Here is a 25,276-nt window from a genome sequence, read left to right as displayed (position 1 = left end):
AGCAACCATTAGCAAGGAGTCCATGAGTCAGAGCTCACAATAATAATCAGACAATAGCAGTGCAACCCTGGAACGATCACGCACCACAGCAGACCCAGTATAGACCAGTGGTTCTCAACAGGGGGGTCACCAAATTATTTTGGGGGGTCCCTAGATGATTAAGTTAATGTGCAACATTGTTATCTCACTCAACAGTTAACAAACCAACATAAAGTTTAAGTGTATAGAGGGCAGATTTCTAAGGTGACAATTTAAGGACTTTTTAAAACCTCTAATATGACAGATTAAACATTGGCCAAATTGTCAAATATTAGAGCTAGAAATTGTGAAAATAGCAGATCTACATGCTCACAACGCCTCGCAACATCTGCTAATTTCACAATAGAACGGTGTTATCCCTCTAAGGCCCACGGTTGTAATATTACAACGTTTGTATTTTATCCAAAAAAAGGTTTAAATCATTTTATTTTAGCTCCCCCTACCACCTAAACACCACCATTGGATTCTATTGTTTAGTATTACAATGCCATTGGCCACAATATTTGCATATAAATACCCCCCACAGGGGCTGACATTCACACCCGCCACACCCGCTGAAATTCCAGAGTTTTGACAAACAACATCTCACTTTTTCATGGAGGCTATACCTCACAAAAACATAAGTAAAATGCCTGTACTATTTTTTTTGGTGATCATTAGAATGTCTAGAACATGTACATATGTTGTTATTGTGAAAAATATCCCCCATATGTAAATTAGAGCATGATTTATGATTTTTGATTTATGGCTATAAAATCTTACAAAAACATTTTTTTGAAAAAAACATTACATTTTCCTCTTAATAGGACTCCTACAACACCATCTGATTTTTTTCAATTTTTTATTTCAAGTATTTCTTAATGCGGGCCTTAGAGGGATTTATACAAAATGTAATGCCTCAACTCTTAGAGCTCATCAGGGTGGTGGGTCCCCAGTTACAATATGATTATTTTGGGGGTCGCGGCCTGAAAAGGTTAAGAACCACTGGTATAGACAGACAAAAGCGAGAATGAGAGCTGAGCCCGCAGAGCATTCTGACCTTGCATGATGTCGTCATGCCAGCAGTAGGTGAATTCTCCATCGTCGCCGTACTGGTCCAGCCCACCCAGGAAGATCTGGTCGGGGTCACAGTCCTTCAGGTGGATCAGTTTGCCCAGGCCCGTCAGGAAGGCAGCGTAGCGGTTGGATCCGTACTCGTTGGACAGGATGGACACCTCATTATTCACCTGGGGGGTTGGAGACAGGAGATGAGTTACTGGTTTATAATACTAGCATATACAGTATTGCCTAGCCTCTCTACATAATCAGTAAAACACCTACTCAATTACACATACAGTACTGTATGTGTAATTGAGTCTCTAGGTGTTTAACTGATTATGTAGAGAGGCTAGGCAATATATCTCCACTTAATTTATCTCTGCCACAGTGAAAGATGTCACCACTTGTTCACCATGTAAAAAACAGCTTTTGTATTTTGTATTCTTTTTTTTCCCTGTGTACTGTATATGTCAGTGCTTCTCAAACTTTTCAAAAAGTAGTGGGAATAGAAGATCTACAGGCTCACAACGCATTGTGAGCTTGTAGATCGGCTATTTCCACTAGCAATGTTCTTTTTTAAGTATAACATTGTCAAATATGTCAGTAATTTCTTTGTATATTTAAGTCATGTGTCATGATTGCCATGTGCAACTTCCCCTTCCACATAGCAAATCGAGAAGACTATACTGTCGATCTGTTGGTCTTAATCAATCTACGGTATTTTGCTTCGTGGTAACGAGCTGGGCGGCCTGTGCACTCCTTCTCCTGTGTTTGCGTGTTCAACCTTAAGTATAGCCTTATCGACTGAGATTGTTCTATAACAAGAATCAGGCAAACTTGTAGCTCCATAAATCTGCACACTTCATAGATCTGCATCTGCATATTTCTGTCCTTGTGCGCACACACAGGTTTATGACTACATTTTTTCTTTTTTCTTTTCCAATCTGTATGGTAGAGTATGTTATTACAATATAACTTTAAATCCCTGCTCTTCTTTTTAGACATGTATAACCCGTCTGGTTTGACACGACAAGTGGTACTGCTGCCTGAAGATCAACATTCTATTCTATAGAAGGTAGCTTTAAATAAGTAACATAAAAATAAACTATGCCCAGAATTGGTTCACAAAGTTTTAATCATTATTTGGATTGGATATGACAAGCCACAGACAGGAATGACCCTGGCTGGTTTCTACGACCTTGTCTGTCCATTCATTAGATCAGCAATTCACAACCTGTGGGCTATGAGGATGATGCAACAGGAAAAAAAATAAAATAAAAATAACAGAAACAGAAACTTTATTGATAATATAATATTAAAATGAAAGAATTTACTTAAATATATATATCAATATCACAATGAAAACTCACACACAGACACACACTATGTTATCATAAGTGTTTGTGTGTGTGTGTGTGTGTGTGTGTGTGTGTGTGTGTGTGTGTGTGTGTGTGTGTGTGTGTGTGTGTGTGTGTGTGTGTGTGTGTGTCAACATCATATGAGGCAATCATTGGCTTCAGAGTCTGGTATGATCAGTATGTTGTGGTGTTAGAGAGAGAGAGAGACAGACAGACAGACAGACAGACAGACAGACAGACAGACAGACAGACAGACAGACAGACAGACAGACAGACAGACAGACAGACAGACAGACAGACAGACAGACAGACAGACAGACATTATCATACAAAAGTATTACTGTCAAACAAACATCCCTCCGTTTTTAAGTGATGGGCTTACTGTTAAAGAGCTGGCCAGGTTTGGAAAAGTTGTGTCACCAGTTAAAAGGTTGGCTTCAGGGTGTAAATCGCCTGAATTGAAGCATGTGGTGTCACACAGGAGAATGATTTACATGATCTTGAATGACAGGACACAGGGAATGAATATAACGTTTAAGTTAACTTCAGATGGCTTTGATTACACTCTTTATGCCACTACAGATAACATGAAATGTTATCATCTGGTTAGATCATGCCCAGGACGGCCGCCCACTGCTGCTAGTGAAGGGGCGAGTGGGAAAGGGGGGAGGAGGGGTGCGCCATGGGGGCGCCCTGCTGCTGCAGGGGGCAAAGATGCTGAGGTTGTTGGACAGGAGGATGAAGCTGGAGAGGGGGATGGATGTGGAGGAGGACTCGGTGCAGAGAGGGAATCTAGAGGTGACAGCATCAAATGATCGACTGAAGCCTCCGTATCAATTGAATGTTTTTTTCTGAAATATGATCAAATTGTTTAAATGAAACATGTATTAGTGTTGTTTGGTTTTTGAATGGTGTTTAAATAAAAAAGAGATTTTTAAAAGTAAAAAAAATAAATCTCTCTCTCTCTCTCTGTCATTCTAGTTCGAGAAATCCCAGAGATACCCCCCCCCCCTCTCCTGGAGAGGTATTAACAGGCGTGATTAAAGGTGTGATGTCACATCCACAACCTGTTTGTCAACATACTCTAGGTGAGGTGTGTGTGTGCATGTGTGTGCCATAATTCCTCTTATCAGAAGAAAATGAGTCAAAGTTAATTTCCTTGTATCACACAGCCATTTTCTCAGACTGAGATTCACTTGTCAGTCAGCTTGAGACACGACACGATAAACTAACCGAGACACAAATATCAATCAATCAATAAATAGATAAATTAATAGACAGACGAATTATTTGAACATCCTGGCAGACCGACAGACAGGTGAGTTATCTGCTACTTTATAAAAAAAAACAGAACGATCAATAGCCTAATAGTTCTACAAACTTTATTAGTATTACTACTATTTGTGTTCTTGAACAAGACACTGAACTGTGACTGAGGAGCAGATTAGTTTGTGTGTGTGTGTGTGTGTGTGTGTGTGTGTGTGTGCGTGCGTGCGTGCGTGCGTGCGTGCGTGCGTGCGTGCGTGCGTGCGTGCGCGCGCCAATGCACATTGTAAAGCGCCTTGGAAAAAAGCTATAAGAATGTGCCATTTATCATTTGTATTCATAATTTAATGAGCCTACTCATGAGTCATGATACTCCTTAAACATATGTTATCTTTGTTGTTTGGTCTTCTAGTATTCCTCTGGATGTAACAGCCTCAGAACATTCCAGGTCAGGTGTGTGATCGGCAGACAAAATGGCTTCCCGTTTGACTGGTCAGGAAGAGGAGCTGAGCTGCCCTGTGTGTCATGAGATCTTTAAACATCCCGTTGGGCTGTCCTGTGGCCACAGCTTCTGCAAAGACTGTCTGCAGGAATGGTGGACGGAAAGACCAACAAAACAATGTCCTCTTTGTCAGAGAAGATCCTCCAAAGACCTTCCTCCTACAAACTTTGTTCTGAAGAACCTGTGTGAGAACCTCTTGGAGGAGAAAGGCCGGAGCGCCTCGTCGGTGAGCTCTGAGGTCCTCTGCACCGCACACGGTGAGAAGCTCAAGCTCTTCTGTCTGGACGACCAACAGCCGGTGTGTGTTGTGTGTCGCGATTCAGAGAAACACGCCGGACACAAGTTCTTACCCGTGGACGAAGCATCTGGACGTTACAAACAGAAGGTCCAGGAATCACTGGAGCCTTTGAAGAAGAAACTGAATGACTTTGATGAAGTTAAAACAGATTACGACAAAACAGAAAATCACATCAAGGTTCGGGCCAGGTACACAGAGACGCAGATTAAGGAACAGTTTCAGAAATTTCGTCGGTTCCTACAGGAGGAAGAGGAGGCAAGGATCGCCGCTCTGCGGGAGGAAGAGGCTCAGAAGAGTCAGGAGATGAAGGAGAGGATTGAGGGTCTGAGCAGAGAAATGGAAACCCTGTCCAATGCAATCCAAGCTGCTGAGGACCAGCTGAGAGCCCACGACCACGTCTCATTCCTGCAGAACTACAAGACCACCATGGAGGGAGTCCAGCTCACCCTGCAGGACCCACCGCCACTCTCAGGAGGAGCGCTGATAGACGAGGCCAAACACCTGAAGAACCTGATGTTCAGAGTCTGGGACAAGATGAAGGACATTGTCTCCTACACTCCTGTCATCCTGGACCCCAAAACTGCCTATCCAAACCTCATTTTGTCTGATGATCTGACCAGTGTGAGATATGGAGATGAACAGCAGCTTCCTGACAACCCAGAGAGGTTTGACAGCTGGCCCCAAGTCCTGGGTTCTGAGGGCATTAACTCAGGGTCTCACAGCTGGGATGTTGAGGTTGGAGACAATGAATTCTGGGAAGTAGGTGTGTGTGGTGAGTCTTACCAGAGGAAGGGAAGACTCAGAGGGATTGGATACTGGTATATATCCTTCTATAATGATAAATACACAGCATCCTCCTTATCAAAGCCTGGTAAGTCGGAGAGGACTGTTCTCTCAGTGAATCAGAAAGCCCGGAGGATCAGAGTCCAGCTAGACTGGGACAAAGGACAGCTGTCCTTCTCTGATCCTGATTCTAACACACACATACACAGCTTCAAACACACTTTCACTGACACACTCTTTCCACACATTGGTAATTATCATAAATCTCTTAAGATGTTACCAGGGAAGATCTGCGTAACTCTGGAAAACCACTGTTAGAACGTCTTGCTTCCAATAAAAAACTACTGAATATATTGATCTGGTATTGGTTAGGAGCTCTCCATGGGAATCAGAAGGAATTGGTTTATGACAGGTTATTATTAAATGTGATTATTTAATTAATGATTCATTCCGTTTTTATTTGCTTTGGTATTATAGACAGACAGACAAAGACAGAATCATCATGCTTTACAATGTGTATTGCATTCACACAGCGATGGTGGATAGATATTTTTTGCAACAAAATAAATAAATAAATACAATTATGTAGTGTCTATATGTCTTATTGTTTTAATGTTCAATATATTAACATACATATTACATACATATTCTGTACATTCTGAAAAATTTCAATAAATATATTGTTTAAAAAAAAAAAAAAAAGGTGCAGTGTGCCCTGAAAAGTAAAAGTCTGGTATTGGACATTTACTTGAGTAAAGGTACAAAAGTATTGGCATCAAAATGTACCAAAACTAAAAGTATTCATTATGCAGAATGTCACATTTCACAGCTTAACAAAATGTTTTAAAAATCTACAAAGTAACTAAAATTGTCAAATAATTACAGTAGACCCAACCCATAGAGCCTAGTTCTTCCACACGCCAGAGTGGCGCTGCGCCCAATCCCGGCAGAGTAGTTCCGGTGGAGCGCATTGAGTGACCCTGTCTTTCCCTAATAGCACTGATCGCGGATAGCTACTGGGACGTAAGTCGGGACTTGATCAACCCCGGCTGGGTCACCTGGGCAAGGGTGTATGATGTTGGTAGACCCGAAACACCCAGCGACCCCAAGCTACATCACTGATGATGCGTTCCAGTTGCATCCTTGTGATGTGTTTTTTCATCAGTGATGTAAAAGTACAATATTTGCCTCTGAGATTTAGTGCAGTAAAAGTAAAAGGTAAAATGGAAATACTCCAGTTAAGTAAAAGTACCTAAAAATGTTAATTATGTACAGCTCCGCCTCGGGGAATTATCACCCCGTCGTGTCCATATAAGCCATAATGACCGCGCAGCAAGACCTTATCGCATACATAGTGCACATCTATAATGCACCTACTTGAGGCGCCAACAATGACATATAAAAAATATGGTGAAGCAGCTTTCTGCTTCTATGGACCGACAGCTTGGAATAAACTCCCACTACACCCAAGACAGGCAGCCTCGGTGGATAGCTTTAAAGCACAGCTCAAGACCTATTTCTTTACTCTTGCTTTTAGCTGAATGTTTAAATCCCTGTGCTGCTATTGACGTCCGCACTGCTCTGAAATTGTTCTTCAATGTTTTATGTTTTTATTTTTCTGCTTTATTGTAATCATTTTAATTATTTCTTTTTATTATGTATTTTTTATTTAATTTTACTTTTCTCTGTTAAGCACTTGTGCTTCATTTTATGCTCTGTAAAGCACTTTGAGCTGCATTTCATGTCATGAAAGGTGCTATACAAATAAAGTTTTATTATTATTATTATTATTACCCTTATCAAACATATAATTTTCCGAATGTCTGTCTGTCTGTCTGATTGAGTGAGTGAGTGTCTGTCTGTCTGTCTGTCTGTCTGTCACGGCGTTTCTCCTCAGTGGCTGGAGCATGCAGTATCTCTGTAGCCATCAAACGAAACGGGTATTTCTTACATTGATGCTCCTACATATTATCATGCAAGCACCAGTTAAAGTTACTTTCCATCCCTCATATACTGTGTGCACAGTGCACATCCCATAACCCACACACTGCACATCTTTTCGGAGCTCATATCTTTGAACGGGTAAGGGCTAGTTATAATAAACATGCAAAATGAAGTCATGCATAGCAGACACGTTTCTGTAATGGTCAAGCATTCATGGACACAAAACAACATTTAACCACTTTAAACACACTAGTCTTAGGTGGATTGTTTTTTCTCGTCGAAAACAGTGGTTCTCAACCTGTGGGTCGGAACCCCCAGGGGGGTACCCAAATCATTTTGGGAGGTCCCCAGATGATTAACTTAATGTCTGTGCAACATATGTTTTCTCACTCTACAGTAAACTAACCAACATAAAGTTTAAGTGTATAGAGGGTATCTGCACATTTCTAAAGTGACAGTTTAAGGACTTTTAAATACCTCTAAAATGACAAATTAAACATTGGCCAAACTGTCAAATATTAGAGACAGATTACGTCTCGCAATGCGAGGCGTTGTGAGCATGTAGATTTTCACAATAGAACCGTACAAAATGTAATTTCTCAACTCTTAGTGCTCATCAGGGTGAGGGGGTCCCCAGTTAAAATATGATTATTTTGGGGGTCGCGGCCTGAAAAGGTTGAGAACCACTGGTCTAAAACACACTTTGAGCTATTTTTGGCCAATGTTCCTCCAGAATAGGCCTGCTGGGGTTCAAGTTGTTAACTTGTTAACATTTGGCCATTCAACTGACGTTAAATCCAGAGTGACAAGAAAATGTAGAATAAACTTCAGTTCTGCTCCACCATCGTTTAACCACTTAAACCCTACAGTTGAGCGGGGTGACGGGGTCCCCCAGGGCTCTATACTTGGTCTGCTCCTTTCCCCCCCCCCCCCCCCTCTATTCCAAATCACTTTTCCCGAAAGACGATCGAACTTGTACTGTAGATTGTAGTCGCTGAATGTTCGACCCCAGAAGAGGCATGTTATGTTTTATGTCAATGGTTCTCAAAGTGGGGTCCGGGGACCCTCAGGGTTGCTTGAGGGGATTCCAAATGGACCCGTACAGATCTGTAACTCTGAGAGTTTTGTGGATCCTTGAGGAAAAAAAAAAAAAAAATGAGAACCACTGTTTTATGTTGTTAAAAGCAACCATCAGCAAGGAGTCAATGAGTCAGAGCTCACAGTAATAATCAGACAATCAGTGCAACCCTGGAACGATCACGCACGACAGCAGACCCAGTATAGACCAGTGGTTCTCAACCTGTGGGTCGGGACCCCCAGATGATTAACTTAATGTGCAACATTGTTATCTCACTCAACAGTAAACAAACCAACCAAAGTTTAAGTGTATAGAGGGTATATGCACATTTCTAAAGTGACAATTTAAGGACTTTTTAATACTTCTAAAATGACAGATTAAACATTGGCCAAATTGTCAAATATTTATTTTCATTTCTTTCACCATAGTATAAACTGCATTCATGGCCTGGAGAGGGCACTTTTTACAGACAGATAAAAGGGCAGGGGCTGCAGCCCCCTTTGATGTCTAAGGACAACTCCAGACTAAATAACATCTAGGCTCATTTTCCTCGTTATATCAGGTTGACAAATGACTGTCCATCATGTCTATTAGGCAGAATAGATTGTCCTTGCCTGGATACAGACCCACACGGTCACCCCTTTCAAATTTTGTTTCGGCGATACAGAGGTCTGGACGTGCTCTCATTGAAGAGGTTTTCCTCGTTTGGAAATCCGTCCGGCGAATCAGCGTCGCTTCTCGGGGCTTGTGAACAGCGTGGGTGGGGTTTTCCAAGTAACCTAGCGCCGCCGCCGGGCCGTACCGTGCACATTCCCAGACAAACATTGCGTCACCCGTCGCGTTAATATGCGATCGTATCGATTTCGCTATGAAACATCAGTAGCAGACATGTTTTACTGTGTTCGATTACTAGTTCGTAGCGCTCCTATTCTGCCTGTTTCTTTGGTTAGCAAGTAGCAAGCAACAGGCTAGCCACTGTAGCCAGCCACATAACACCAATAACAACTACGTCATCTGTTTTCTACTGTTGTGATTGGTCAGGCGGTGAACCAATCGCAGAAGACTGCCTCTTTGGCAACACCCATCCCAGAAACTGCGGTAGATAGAAGCACGTTCAGACTGAATAATGGAGTGAAACGAAATGTCAATTCAGGCTGAGTATCAGGCTACTATTGTCCAGTTTCCCCAGCAGAACCCAGCAGCCCTCATAGCATAGAGTGGAGCCCATAAGCCTATTGCTTTTACAATATTTGTTGCGGTCAAAAGTGATTATAGTTAGTATAGTAGTGTTACTAGTCGTCATTACAAACACATCCATGCCTTGGCTGTCCCACACAATCTGCCACAGTCCCATAAATCATGTTTTGGGGTGAGCATTAGGCACAACTGCCAATCAAAGTGACTGTACTGGCCAATCACAGCAAGCCTTTTCTGGGACTTGGCAAAACACATAACAGCATAACATCTGTTGTGCAGAGTGTGTTGGCTCGTGTTGGACAACAATGGCATAGTTGTGTGTGCAATGACAACTAGTGACAGATTGAAAAAAAAAAAAAAAAAAAACACTTTTGACCGCAACAAATAGCGTAAAAGCGACAGGCTTATGGGCTCCACTCAATGCTATGAGGGCTGCTGGCAGTGCTGGGGTCTGCTGGGGAAACTGGACAACAGGGGCATTTCTGCTTAATAGACCCCACGGACAGTCATTTGGGATCAATATAATTATGAAAATGTGCCTAGATGTTATTTAGTCTGGAGTTGTCCTTTAATGCAGTGGTTCTCAACCTGTGGGTCGAATTATTTTGGGGTGTCCCCAGATGATTAACTTCATGTGAAACATTGTTTTCTCACTCAACAGTAAACAAACAAACATAGGGTGTAAGTGTATAGAGGGTATATGCACGTTTGTAAAGTGACAATTTAAAGAGTTTTTAATACCTCTAAAATGGCAAAATGTAATTGGCCAAATTGTCAAATATTAGAGGCAGAAATTGTGAAAATAGCCGATCTACATGCTCACAACAGAACAGTGTTATAGAAATGTAATTCCTCAACTCTTAGTGCTCGTCAGGATGGGGGGTCCACAGTTAAAATAAAATATGATTCTTTTGGGGGTCGCGGCCTGAAAAGGTGAAGAACCACTGCTTTAATGATCCTGATCTGAACAGCACGCCAACGTTATCACATGATCATCATGGCAGCCATCCTACCAACGTTATCACATGATCATCATGGCAGCCATCCTACCAACGTTATCACATGATCATATGGCAGCCATCATACTCACCCGTCTGAGAGTCTTGGTGAACTTGTCGGCTGACATAAAGATGGGCTCAGTGGGCACCGCCTCAAAATCCTCACTCTCCGGCCAATTAGACGGGTGTGCGCTGTGGTGACCCCTGACCTCTCCTCCAGCACCACCACAGAGTCTAGAGAGCAGGATACAGAGTCGATAGAAGTACTGTACATGCTGTACGCGATTATTCCTACTGTAGGAGACGGTGGTACATAAATTAGAAGGCGCGGCTTGTGATTGGCTGGAGCGGAGGTCTGGAGCGCTCGGCTGTGGTGACTTGGACCGCGCGGGTGTGAATGTTAACCTCTATGCCTAAACCTAACACAAAAAGCTATGCCTAACTCTAACCCTTAATTAATTGAAATTAATCAGCCCAGCCCTACAAAAAGAGTAAAAACTAATCAGCTTTCATCAATGATTTTGATATCCTGACACAATATAACACAAAGACAAAAACTTTGAATAGTTGATTCTAGACAAGTACTATACGGTTAAGTAGGTGAAAATCAGATGTACACACATTGAGCGATCAAACAAATACAGATAAACACACAGATATGCACAGACATTTAGCCAAACAAACAACTGATCGTAGACAGACAAAAGCAGATCAATGGTGCGAGCAGCATCCATCTATTTCTGTCTTATCTAACAGAGACAGCTACCATCTGTTTGATTGTCATCAAACACGCATGCATGTGTTTTGGTTGGGCGGTCGGTTATGTGGCTACGGTCTGCAACAGCAGCCCAGACTCTTCACATCTCTTGATGCTCCCAAATGTCTCTCTCTCTCTCTCTCTCTCTCTCTCTCTCTCTCTCTCTCTCTCTCTCTCTCTCTCCTCCACACACTGAAGAAAGACTAAACTAGTAACTACAGAGCAGAATCTGCAGATGAGCCGACGCCAAAAACCATCAGGCTTCAGTGGAACTGCAGCTCTGATGTGCTCTCATCTCCAGGGACGTGCAGAGAATGTTAGAGAGGCAGGGGCTGGAATTTCTAAAAGGGCCTCTTGGTGGAAGCACTGAAAATAGCAGACCTCCAAGCTCACAACTATTTTCGGTGTGTGAATGGATCTGATCTAAAGAGCCAGGCGAGGAGAGATGACATAGACAATTAGGGGAAGAAAAATAATAACCTACCGTCCCTATTGATTGGAAGTTTGTGTGCAAGCTTGTGTGTGTGTGTGCGTGCTTGTGTGTGTGTGTGTGTGTGTGTGTGTGTGTGTGTGTGTGTGTGTGTGTGTGTGTGTGTGTGTGTGTGTGTGTGTGTGTGTGTGTGTGTGTGTGTGTGTGTGTGTGTGTGTGTGTGTGTGTTACATGGAGGGAAAGAAATCAATCAACCAGTTGGAGTCCAGTTGGAATTAATAAGTGAGGTGTGTCAGTGTCTACTTATTGATCATGCACATCTATTATTTTGATCCACTGGTGTGTTTTTACCTGTAGGGCTGTCACAATTATTACATAATAGTCGCAATTATTTTACATAATGGAGATTATTTTTCATAATCGTCATAATAATCGTTTCCATGTTGAAAATAGTGGAAATAGCTGATCTATTTCCTATCTATTCCCACTATCAATGTTCTTTTTTAAGTATAAAGTTGTCAAATATGTCAGTAATTTTGCAACTTCAAAGCCTAAAAGCCAAACAGAAATGTAATCGTCAACGACAAAAACACCATTAAATCGTTAATCGCAATTATTTGAGTGACATTTAATCATCATGTAAAATGTGATAATGGTGCCAGCCCTGGTCATCTACCTGGTCATCTCCCCTCCTCCTCCCAGACGCTCAGCCACGTCCAGGCCCAGCAGGGCCTGAGTTCGAACCCCTCCACTGGTGGTGATGGTCACCAGCTTGTTGCCCACCAGCCAGTTCATACTGCGGCCCCCCGCCAGCAGAAACTCTGCAATTGGAGACCTGGGGAAGGGGACAGCCAAACCTAACCTTAACCTCAGTAAAACTATGCCTAACTAAAACTATGTGTTCGGACCAACGGGAGTTCGAACCGCATTTTAATTTCTTCCCAAGCGTCAACAAGACCAGGCCAATTCTGGAGGAAGGCGGGGAAAGAGCACTTTACCGGCTATATAGTAATACACTTGTAAACTAGATGCTGTAAATGTGAAATGAATCAATGCAATTCATTTGAGCTTTGAAGCAAAACCGAAACACGCCAATCAAGACTAAGAAATGTATGTATAATTAAAAAGGAATAAAAGATGCGCAAACAGAGCTGAGGGTGGTTGTTTTTCAAAGGAAATCCTTCTGCTGCCACAGCAGTACTTAATCAATAGTAGTGAATCGATACCGAGCCACTGGCATTGAAGGTTTCTCATCTAAAATGTTGGGAGAAACTGTTTCTGTTGGAATGTACAGGTGAAACTGAGATCAATGGTTGGATGTCGCTAAAAAATCTTGAAAAGTCTTTGAATATATCAAATGATCCTTCTAAGGTTTTTTGAAAAACCTATATTTCTATGTTAGTGGTGCTCAAACCTTTTCATGTGAAGGACCCCCAAAATGATATGTATTTGGCCACGGACCCCGTGAAAAAAATCGCTTAAAAGATTTGCACACATTTTCACAAGTTTTCAAAAATAGCAGATCTACAAGCTTGCAGCACAGCCACGCTGTGAGCTAGTATATCTGCTATTTTTCAAAAGCTAAGGTATCAAATAATTCGAGGCCCCTCCACCTTGGGCCCTAGTAACTCAGTCCCACTCCCCCCCCCCCCGCCTTGTGACGCCCCTGTATCTGCCATGTATCAAACAACTGTACCTCTTAGGCAGGGCTGAGAAGTTGGAGAAGACATATCGGGCCATCATGTCCAGACAGGTCTCGGTGAGCTCCAGGTGGACCGTCTTCAGTCCCTCGTCCGCCTGAGTCACAGCGTTCTCGTCGGCAGAACCCAGACTACAGGTGGTTGTGGAGGTGTGCATCCTGCAGAGGTTTGCCAGAGACACACCACCCTGGGTCCAGGGGGGAAAATAAAAGTTACTTTTAAATATAAATCCATGAATGTCTCTCTCGCTGGTTATTATGTTGTTAAATTACAGTAAAATAACTACAAATGCAAAATTTAACAAAATGGTCACTTTAACTATTCTCCACACTTCTCCCCATCTTGACAAAATGGTATATTCCCAGGTTCCGCAGGTCAGCTGCACAGGTGCAATGCATTATTGTTAATTGTGGCACGTTTACTAACATGCCAAGTTTAGCTGCACTTGAACAACCGTTCCAGGCTGCCATATCCAGACCAAGAAACCGTAGAAACCTGTGTAAAAAACTGACAAAATTATTATTTTTTTCAGACATTGTGAAAATAGCCGATCTACATGCTCACAACGCCTCGCAGCGCGAGGCGTAACCGTGTTATACAAAATGTAATGCCTCTTATCCATGAGGACTCCCATCTTTGCCATACCCTAGCTTTTGCTGAACTGACGCCACTGAGAGACACGGGGTAAGAGAAACAAGCAGTAGTCAGGGAATATTATCAGATCTATCAAAGCTGGGAATAAAATTCCTCACCAAACAATTTCTTCACCAATGTGTTCGTAAAGGTGTCTAGTAACATATCTAACAAATATTTAAATTCAAAATCCCTAGGAAAATCTTTGACAGCTAGGATAACTTTGAGTCTCTTTCACTTTAATACTATACTCTATACTAGTATAAAGGCAACAAAGGAAAAACATTCCTTGGTAATTGACTCTTCACAAAGCCATCGTTTTGAGGGGACGTTTTTAGCCCAAGGGATGTTTTTCATGCAAAACAAATGCTTGCAATGGATTCAGAATAATTGAAAACACGTAACTATAGTGTATAGTAAGTGAATGAGACCCAAAGTTACCCTAGCAGTCAAAGACTTTGTAAGATATGTTACTAGACACCTTTACGAACACATTGGTAAAGAAATTGTTTGGTAAGGAATTTATTCCCAGGTTTTATTAATATCCCCTGACTACAGGGAGAGAGGTGGCATAGCAAGGCATTCAACCTCCCAGTAAGTATGTATATATATATATATATATATATATAATATATATATATATATATATATATATATATATATATATTATATATATATATACACTGTACATGTGAATTCCAATATATACACACGCGGTTCTACATCTAAGGTAAGCACACTCAACTGTTAATGTGGGATCGACACTGTGAAATCTACACGAGTTCTTTTTTTTTTTTTACTTAAAATTTGTATCCCACGATTTTGCAACCCATTTTCACCCAGTGCCAATTGCCTATGTAATCCTGGGCTCTGCTCTCCCTCTGCCGTGCCTGGGGAGACAATGGACTGACCTCATGCTTCCTTCAATGCATGAGTAGTCCAAGTTGTTTCTTTTCACCTGTCAGGGGGGATTTCCCCGGGATGGACGTAGCGCGTGGAAGGAACACGTTATTCCAACGAGTTCCTTTCCCGGCAGGAATTAAACCCAGGACCTTCTAGCTGTGAGGCGAAGCGCTAACCACTGCGCCGCATGCCCCACGCTCAGAGTTCAATTAAGGAGGATTTAACTGTGTATAATGAGCGGTGTCAGGCATAATCGCCTATAACATTTTCGCCAGGTCTTTTCGCAGGGCGCTTTTGCCGTGGAGGAGAGTCTTTTCACCTACCTGTCTGAGCCATTTCGCCTACCCTCAATTCTGCTGTCAGACTGTCCATGTTTTCATATTATCTCTTTGTCATTTAAATATTATAGTGACTGTGACAGTGGTGTTACATGTCAAACCTACACACGGCTATCCTATGCACTCCATAGTAATCACATAAATACAGAGCTATTGGAATCAGGTGCGCCCAAATAATTAATTAATCCATGTACCGATACTATACATTCTTTGGTGCAGTATTGAACAGTATTGTAAAATGAACAGTATTGTAGGCCTATATTGTTTTAACATTAGGCTATACAAAATATATATGTAGGCTATTAGCCTATATAGGTCTATATAAGATATGCTACACCTAAATAGCCTATAGAATCAACCTTGCCTGTCAACAGGCATAAAAAACTATTTTGCCATTTTTTAGGAATAAAATGTGATGTAAATAATAAATGGCAAGTAAACTGTTAGATTCACTTGACACCACTGTCACAGTCACTATAATATTTAAATGACAAAGAGATAATTTGCAAACATGGACAGTCTGACAGCAGAATTGAGGGTAGGCGAAATGGCTCAGACAGGTACAGTAGGTGAAAAGACTCTCCTCCAAGGCGAAAATGCCAGGCGAAAGGACCAAATGCGTGTAGGCGAATATGTTATAGGCGAAAGTGCTGGTGACCTAATGAGCAATACACACAGGCATTGTGCACATGCATGCACACGCACACGCACAAGCACAAAGGTCACACAATCTGGGGGAGAGTGATTTTCTCACGTCAAAACAAATGCTGGCACTTGGTATAAGTGGCGCCATCCCCTGATATGCTTGGATTTGTTATTTCTATATGTGTGTTTGTGTGAAGGCTGAGGTCTTCCATGGTGCATTACGAATATAAAACAAGGTGCAGGGGGATTTCAGACCCTCACGGATTAGATGGAGAGAGAGAATGTGGTCTGAAAGCAAGGCAGGGTAGGTGGTATGAAGTAAGTAGCACAAACGGCATACTAATATCTCCCCTGATTCAGACATTTGCACATCAGGATTCAAGATGCAGGAGCTATCTGTGCCCAAAATATCCATTATGGTCTAATTGGAAATCAGGATGCCTTTGCCTTTCCTAATAGAAAAGTCAGTCTCAATACAGACCCGAGAGAGCCACATGACTTCTTCTCACTGTAGGAGAAGTAGAAAAGGTCAAACTGGCAAGGAGCAAATCATCTTGCATAGCAAGACTCAAAATGTGTTCTGTGTATTCAACGGTTTGAATCTTGACTCAAGGACATGTGTTACATGTCGTCATCTCTAATATTTATTCTCATCTTTCTTTGCCACAAAGAACTAATTAGTATGCGTTCATGATTTGTGTCATTTTGTCACTCCTGCGAACTTTGGAGGCCAGTCATAGCCAATTGGAATGGAATCTGAAAAATCTGACAGATGGGATCATCACATGCACTACAAAATTAATTTGTATCGATTTGCCAGAGTTTGGGGAAGAAGAAGAAAAAAAAGAGAAAACCTTGATATATTGTAGGCGGACAATTCAAATCTAGAATCAAAATATGTTTTGTTCATATTATGAATCTTATATTCACCTAAGCAACCATGTCATGGAAAGCCAAATACAGCTAGTACTCGATGTGAACTCCATGCTTTTAACGCATCAGGGTGCAAACTCTCACTCAGACCAACCCCCACATTGTGTATCCTATGAACCATATTCACACGGTGGCCATTTTGCAACATATTTGGGGGGTGGGAAACCCCACCAGAATATGACACAACTAATAGCAGTAGACTGACAGTACCACAACCATCACTGGCACTGGCAGACACCATCCCCATTGATCACCCAAGAGAGAGACATGTCGGGACCCCCAGAGGGGTCCCCAAATTATTTTGGGGGGGTCCCCAGATGTTTAGCGTTACATTCTTTTCTCACTCAACAGTAAGCAGACCGACATACAGTTTAAGTGTAGAGAGGGTATCTGCACATTTCTAAAGTGACAATTTAAGGACTGACACGGTTCTATTGTGAAAATGGCAGATCTACATGCTCATGTAGATCGACTATTTTCACAATTTCTTCTAACATTTGACAATTTGGCCAATGTTTAATTTGTCATTTTAGAGGTATTGAAAAGACCTTCAATTGTCACTTTAGAAATGTGCATATACCCTCTATACTCTTTTAAACTTTATGTTGGTCTATTTACTGTTGAGCGAGAAAACAGTGTTGCACATTAAGTTAATCATCTGGGGACCCCCCAAAATAATTTGGGGACCCCCCCCCCCAACCCACAGGTTGAGAACCCCTGTCTTAATCAACAGTGAGACAGAGCCAAAAGTTTCATCAAGTATCAAGGTCGAGCAATTATAAGAGCAAGTTAAATGGAGCAGTGATTCATCGCCCTCTAATTAGAGTATTTTGAAAGAGCAGTCTCTTTCCTCGCATGACTGAACCTGATTTTGAGATTTTGAGGTGGTTTGGGTTTGCTCAGGAAACTCAGAGAAATTTTCCCTTTCATGATTTTTCCTTACCATACAAGCAAAGTCTTGTTTTTTTTCTACCATTTGAGAGGTTTTGTAAATATGAAATAAAATGTTTTGAGTGTTTCCTGAGCATTCTAATTCCATTTCTAAATCTCAAAAACAGGTCAAAATGACCTGTTAGTCATGCAAGTGTTGTTAAGAGGGCTCAATAGGTTTAACTGTGAGCTTTGTTCAATCCATGAACTTTTGCTGCCGCCTGCTGGACAGTAGTAGTATGACAACAAGATAGAGATTGGCATTGCAACACTAGAGAGAACAACTGCAATGTCACAACCAATGCCCACTAGTTACTTGCCTCAATAGTGCAGCCAGTCAGAGTTACATGGAAAGGCAAGTAGGTAGGTGTGGACATTTGTGCGTGTGTGGTGACAGATTTTTGTATCGTTTATCCAACCACCAACGCAAGCACAACTGATTTCTAAAGTAGATTGCCATGGTCATAGCAGTAGGCCTACATGTTGTCGCTGTCGGGTGGAAACCTTGTAGGCCTATGTCCAAAAGCGTACGATTTGTATTTATCATTTAAAAAATTAACTAAACTAGTGAAAACAGCCGATCTACAAGCACACAACGCCTCGCGCCGCGAGGCGTTGTGAGCTTGTAGATCTGCTATTTTTGGCTAAAGTTCCCAGAATATGGACGCTAGGGTTCAAATCGTTAATATAAAAAAGGAGAAAAAAGTTTCTATCGCACAAAGATTTGGAGGACCCCCTGTAGTAACTCTGAGAACCCCCTAGGTGTCACGGACCCCCTGTTGAAGACCCCTGATCTACACATCTCTTTTGGGCAACAAATGAAAAGCAAGAAGAGAAGGGGTCAAGGACGTGCATTACATCAACACTGAAACTACAAATACAAAAACGGGAGAGGGCAGGGAAAGGAGTGGACTATAGAAGAGATGTGCCGGTTCAGACGGTTGACTTCCGTCTCAGACGCATCGCAGTCAACACTTTTCATCCGAAAATAACATGATTTTAAAAAGCACAACTCTCCAAGTGCCGCATGACATTGCTTTTGAATTACAATCTCCACAGCCATCAAAGTGTCCTCGTCTACACGTTTATTTTTTTAGATGATGTTTGAGACATGGTTAGACACTGGAGTTAATTAGGATGCTTTCATAGTGATCGTCTATCTGGATTTTTAGAGGGATTGATATACGATGGTGACATTCAAACTCTGACACCATTTATAGATGAGAGAGTTACCCTGCAGTGCCAAGCTCCCTTTTATCTCAGCGTGTTACAGATTAGGTGTGTATGTGTGTGGGCCGGGGACACAGTCAGACGTGTGGGTATATTAGAACTTTCTTATCTGAAATCAGCAGGATAAAGTGAAACTTATTTCTCTGTTCCATGTGTTTGAGTGTGGATGAGTGGATTCAAAACAGGAAACAACAGCAACAAAAACAAAACAGGAAACTAAATAAAAACCATCCAAATGAAAACAGAAGAAAAAAGAATATAATAATAATAATAATAAAATAATACATTGAAATAATGATCACCATGGCAACCTAATGGACATCATAGCAATGGTCAATCCACAGATCGCCAGTCATGCCGAGTCCCATGTTACCTTTACAGTCCATTTGTAGATCAGTTCTGTAGCCTCTGTGACTGACTGACTGACTGACAGACAGAGAGAGTGTGTTTGGGTTGGTGTGGATGCACGCGTACCTCTTAGGCCTCTCATTGAGGCTGGTGCTTCGAGCTCTAAATGAGCTTTGCTCGTGGCCGTCGTCAAACGGAAGGAGAGCGTTGGAACGCAAACCCTGGAGATTAAATCAATGAATTCGATGAGTTCGATTGACTGTTGAACCTCTAATGGTGACTTCAATTGGAGGACATGCTCTTATTGTGACAAAACAATGAAGGTGTAACAATTTTTATGGTTCTTCTGCCGACCTTGCATCATAGATGTTTAATCCATTTAGGCCTAGAATTATTGAATGCTTTAACCATTGACAAATAGCAGATATACAAGCTCACAGCACGGCACCGAGTGCCATGCTGCGAGCTTGGCGATCTAGCATTTTTGAAAAATCATGAAAGTGAGACGGGTTTGAGAACCACTGACGTAGAAACGTGTTTTTCAAAAAAGGATTTAAAAAATGATTTAGAAGACACTTATAGAATCGCGTCAAAATCGGGTTTAAAATGTTCACGATTTTATTATTATTATTTTATTAGGTATTTCTTACCTTTGTATTGCTGTATCTGACAATACTTTCCTTACTCTATCACTGAAACTGCTTTTCCACCTGCGGGATCAATAAAGGTATCTATCTATCTATCTATCTATCTATCTATCTATCTATCTATCTACGTATCTATCTACCTATCTATCTATCTATCTATCTATCTATCTATCTATCTACGTATCTATCTACCTATATATCTATATATCTATCTATCTATATATCTATCTATCAATCACCTGAGCAGGCATCAGTTGGGTGAAGCTGAAACAGAATGTCCACTGTGGGTCTAACAAAGGTCTCTCCCTCACCCTTGTTATTGTACAAAATAATCACAATCAATCAGATTACCTGTGATCTATTTAAGGGAATACCTGGATTTGCTGTAGCAGTCTCTCTATGATGATCAGCAGGATGTCCCATGTGACCACCTGCAGCTCTTTGCCGTACTTCTTGATCAGTCTGGTGATTGACAACACGATCTCGTAGGACACCACCTCATTGGAACATGACATGGCCTGGGGACAGAGTGCAACGGTCAATCACAACTAAAAGTCATTCAAACTCTGCCTTTCGATTATTATTATTATTTTTTTCTAAGATGTGTTTTGGGGCTTTTATGCCTTTATTGATAGGACAGTAAATGGGGAAAGAGATGGGAGTGACACGCAACAAAGGCAGTCGGGATCAGGACTCGAACCAGTGACACGCTGTCAGGCTACACTGAGCCTATGTGGTATGCGCCTGGACCAGTAGGCCAGCGGGCAGCCCAGCCTTTCGAGTTTTTCACCTACTTGCATGTACATCTCACATAGGCATGCATGTGTGTGCGTCTGTACAGTACATGTGTTATCTTACCTTTAAGAAAGAGGGCAGGACCAAGTTGGGTGAGTTTTTGAGTGCAGGGAGCCTGTGTGCTCCCCACAGGGCCATGCCAACAAAGAACACAGCTCCTCTCAACAACGCTGCATCCTCCATGTACACCCTGAAGGAGTTACACAGTGAAACCATTGAAATCCCAGTGTGTACAAATGGAAACACACAAGCACTAGCAAAGTGGATACATAAACTTGAAACATAAATGGGGCACAAAGAAAATACAGAAATAAAACATGATCATGGAACATATATTACCTCTCCTCCATGATGCGACACATGGTGTAGATTGCACTGTGGCCCAGGTGAGTCCCCAACACCTTCCTCATGAGCTGAAGAACAAGAGGAGAGTCAGTCGGGAACTGTGAAAATCTGTGAATTCTTTCTCAATTTAATTGTAGGTTTCAATGTCATTTTAGGGGGTTTCAAATGTAATGTAATTGTCCAATTTGTGTGTGTGTGTGTGTGTGTGTGTGTGTGTGTGTGTGTGTGTGTGTGTGTGTGTGTGTGTGTGTGTGTGTGCGTCAGTCTTCCTTACTGGACCATGATGGAGACATTCTGGTCCAGGTAGCAGCTGTTGAATTTGACCAGGTTGACCAAAACTCTGAGAAAGTCCGAGGTCAGACCGATGTCCATCCATAGCAGAACAAAGCGAGCTGCGGGCGGTAAAACATAGCAGGCACATACTATAAAGCATAAGATAACCATAACTAAGACATTTATCTTTTACGGTATATTTCAAAACAAGAACAAGAAAATGAAACCTATATCCTACATCTTGAAATGTGAAGGTTTGAGAAACACTGGTCTAAAGTACTGTATTTCCATGTTTACAGGAACGTCTATGGGGTGAGTCACCTATATCCTCTTCCAGGTATGTGATGTCTTTGCCGTTCTCTGTCAGGGCCTTGAAGACCTCCAGCCTGTCAGAGAGGTCATCGTTGGACGGCTGGTAGTCTCTTATCACCTTGAAGAAGTAGGCTCTGAGAGGGCCCAGCCGTTCACCCTGCGCACACGCACGCACGCACGCACGCACGCACGCACGCACGCACGCACGCACGCACGCACGCACGCACGCACGCACGCGCGCGCGCGCACGCACACGCGCGCGCACGCACGCGCACGCACACGCGCGCGCACGCACGCACACACACACACACACACACACACACACACACACACACAAAGAGTATGTCAAGAAATGACAGAAACCAGATTATCTTTGTTTTTGTTTGTGTGTGTTCGATACATACCTGTCCCTGTCCTCCACAGCTTCCACAGCATGCTAGAACACAGGGCACACAGTTTTAAAAAAAATGCATGTTGAGTTCAGGCATCATGCGAAGTTGAATAACGATTATGTCATGTAGGGTTGTCACGATTTTACATAACGATTAATTGTCACTCAAATAATTGCGATTAACGATTTAATTGTGTTTGTCATTAACAATCACATTTCTGTTTGGCTTGTAGGCTATGAAGTTGCACATGGCAGATATGACACATAACCTAAATGTACAAAGAAATTACTGATATATTTGACAACGTTATACTTAAAAAATTACATTGATAGTGGAAATAGACGATCTACAAGCTCACAACGCGTTGCATCGTGACACGTTGTGAGCTTGTAGATCTGCTATTTCCACTATTTTTGAAAATGTTTGAGACTATATGCAGCATTTTCAACACGCGAACAATTATGACCATTATGACAACATAATTGTGATTATGTCAAATAATTGCGATAACTTAAAGGCCTGTCCATACTGTCTCCAAACTTTTCCGACTTTCAATCAAAATAGAGCCCCCTGCAGTGTTGGGAAAGTTCACTTTCAAAATGAATGAGTTCAAGTTCAAAACTTCTAAAATGAACTAGTTCATTTCATAGTTCATAATTCTTGACAAACATCTAATTTTTTATTCAAACTTCTACTGTTGCATGGAAAATGGTGCATCTACATTATATACTGTGGCACCTTTATCCAAGGCGCTTTACAGAGATTGTGCATTATATTCACCCATTCACACACATTTATACACAGATGGCAGAGGAAAACATGCAAGGCACCAACCTGCTCACCGGGAGCAACTAGGGAGTCTTGCTCAAGGAACTCTTCGACACCAACTCTGGGGGAGCCCAGGATCGAACTGGGAACCCTTCGGGAACCCTCCGTGTTCTAAGATGGCAACTACCCCTGAGCCACTGCCGCCCTGCCGTTGCATCACAGACTAGGCCTACACAAAGAAAATACTTATGTAAAGGAGTGTGACAAAGAAACTTTGTTTGTCGAAAAGAAACTTGTCTTGTCTCTAACTTCCGAAGAAACTTGTCTCACTCAAGTCTGTAATTGTGAGCCCCATTCCAAGGGGTTCCCTGTTTTCCCTTGTTGCCATGTCTATTATAAGTGACTTTGAGTTTGTTTTTAAAGTGTACAGTAGTTGCTTATTTGGAGTTCATAATTAGTTTTCATGCATTTGTCCGCAGACCCTCAAATGAATAATACGATTGTGACTACTACACGTCACATCATGACATGTGAGCTTGTAGATCTGCAATTTTCAAATAGCCAATATTACAAAATGGAGCGAGCATGGAAAGAAGAATTTCACCCTCTGCTTTACACCTGTAAAACTAATGACATAAAACTCTGATTCGGAGATTTCAGACTCTTTAAAATCTCATGGTAACATGGTACTCGTAGGCTATACGCGTGTGCGTTGCTGCTCGCTAGCAAGCCTGGCTCTTTAGCCGAGTGGTAACATATACGCCATTGGATACATAGGTCCCTCCCGGCCGAGGCTACACTTTTAAGCATAGATTAAAACGTAAGGTCATATTATGTAATGTGTAGCGTTAACTTTCATTTTAGTAATCTTAAGCACCCGAGGATATTTTCTTAATACATAAATACATTTCCGGTACATTTCAGGTGCCTACATCATTTTGGCACGAGTGTCGGGGACAGATGCTCACAGAGAGAATTGTTGTAGCAAAATTGTTAGTCTACCTATAGAGACAATAGAGAAGTTGAGTGGTTATTGTGAAAGATCATACTTCGTACAACAAATAGTGAAAATAGCCAATCTCAACATGTCGCATCAAGCTTGCAAATCTAGATCTAAGTATAGTTTGTTTTTAAGTTCACCTAATCAACAAGTCCAAAATAGGGATGCCAGGTGAAAGTGGTTAATATGTAGTACAACACACACAACAGATAAAAACAAGTAGTAATTATTTATAAACCAACTTTATTTGTCCTTTTCCAACATTAATAAGCACTGTTTGAAATTGGTCGACCGCTGGGGGCGGGCCATCCAACAGCAGACATGTCAGAGGGCTGGTAAGGAATCATTGTCGCAGTCACACTCCTTTGACTGTGACAACTTTATTAGATGGAACAAGAGGGTGTAGAACATGAGTCGAGAAGGGAGGTGGAGATCTCAGATCCCAATCTATAACTACTTCCATGACAACACACACAAGAGAAACCTGATCCTAGCCGATCTACAAGCTCACAAAGCATGACAGCGTGAGGCACTGTGAGCTTGCAGAGCGGCTATATTTGGTGCACGACACAGCACGCAAATTGAGTATACATCAGCAGTTACCAAAAAGGGGGGAAAAAAGACCTCTGTAAGATTTTTCAGTCGGCATGTGCAAACTGTCACTGTTCTCTGCACATTAATGAATGCACATAGAGGAAGAAAAGAAACATCAGGAAAATTACAGCTTTTAGAAGAAAGGGGAGAACTTTTAGAAGAAAGGGGAGAAGGAACGCAGTTCCAAACAGACAGGTGCTTTCAATAAAATAATACTCTCTGCGATCAATTTCAGGTTGAATAAGACTTACACAAAGGGAACAAACAAACAAAACAACGTTAAATGGAGTCTGTTTTAGACCAGCGCTTTCAATTTTTTTTGGAACACATGCAAAAAAACACAAAGAAACAATAGTCGGGGGCCCCAGGGATATTTTGGTTCAGATTCTCGCAAATTCGCCAAATTTGGCACAGATGTTGTCCATAACATACTTAATCATTTTAAGATGGGTGCCAAGATGGGCACCCCATGGTACTGCCATATTGCGCAATGCAATTGGTGTCCCATTAACTTTACATTACAGGGAAAAAAAGCAAAAAAAGAATCTGCTTTAAGTAGGATATAACTGGTCAAACTAGGGGTTTTTCATGATTCTGTATCTGTTTTGCACAAAAAACATTCCTTGGGCTAAAAAACTGCCCTACAAGACTATGGTTTAGTGATGAAAAGTGATGAGTCATCACTTTTCACACTTTTTTGGTGGCCGTTTTAGCCCAATGAATGTTTTTTTTATGCAAAACGGATGTTTGCAATGGATTCAGAATCATGAATACCCCCTATAGTTTGACCAGTTATATGCTA

General features: G+C 41.7%; 2 protein-coding genes across 2 annotated transcripts; one reads left to right on the top strand and one right to left on the bottom strand.

The window, feature by feature from the left end:
- Positions 1–4,174: 4,174 nt before the first annotated feature.
- LOC308282370 (E3 ubiquitin-protein ligase TRIM35-like) lies at positions 4,175–10,739 on the top strand (the record flags this gene model as incomplete). Its single annotated transcript, XM_080722716.1, has 3 exons — positions 4,175–5,016; positions 5,122–5,260; positions 10,722–10,739. 3 exons carry the CDS (start codon positions 4,175–4,177, stop codon positions 10,737–10,739), a joined length of 999 nt encoding a protein of 332 aa, XP_080578842.1.
- A 1,621-nt stretch (positions 10,740–12,360) lies between these two features.
- Positions 12,361–21,200, bottom strand: LOC308282369 (uncharacterized protein; the record flags this gene model as incomplete). The annotated part of the gene is made up of 6 exons (XM_080722715.1): positions 12,361–12,523; positions 13,385–13,546; positions 19,475–19,569; positions 20,370–20,513; positions 20,854–20,980; positions 21,130–21,200. The coding sequence occupies 6 exons, from the start codon at positions 21,198–21,200 to the stop codon at positions 12,361–12,363; spliced, it is 762 nt and encodes a 253-aa protein (XP_080578841.1).
- Positions 21,201–25,276: the final 4,076 nt, after the last annotated feature.

The sequence above is a fragment of the Nannobrachium achirus genome, assembly GCF_963921795.1.
Source record: "Nannobrachium achirus genome assembly, chromosome: 3".
In the NCBI taxonomy this organism is placed as follows: Eukaryota; Metazoa; Chordata; class Actinopteri; order Myctophiformes; family Myctophidae; genus Nannobrachium; species Nannobrachium achirus.
The sequence above is the reverse complement of the archived record's forward strand: the minus strand, read 5'-3'. Positions and strand labels throughout refer to the sequence as shown.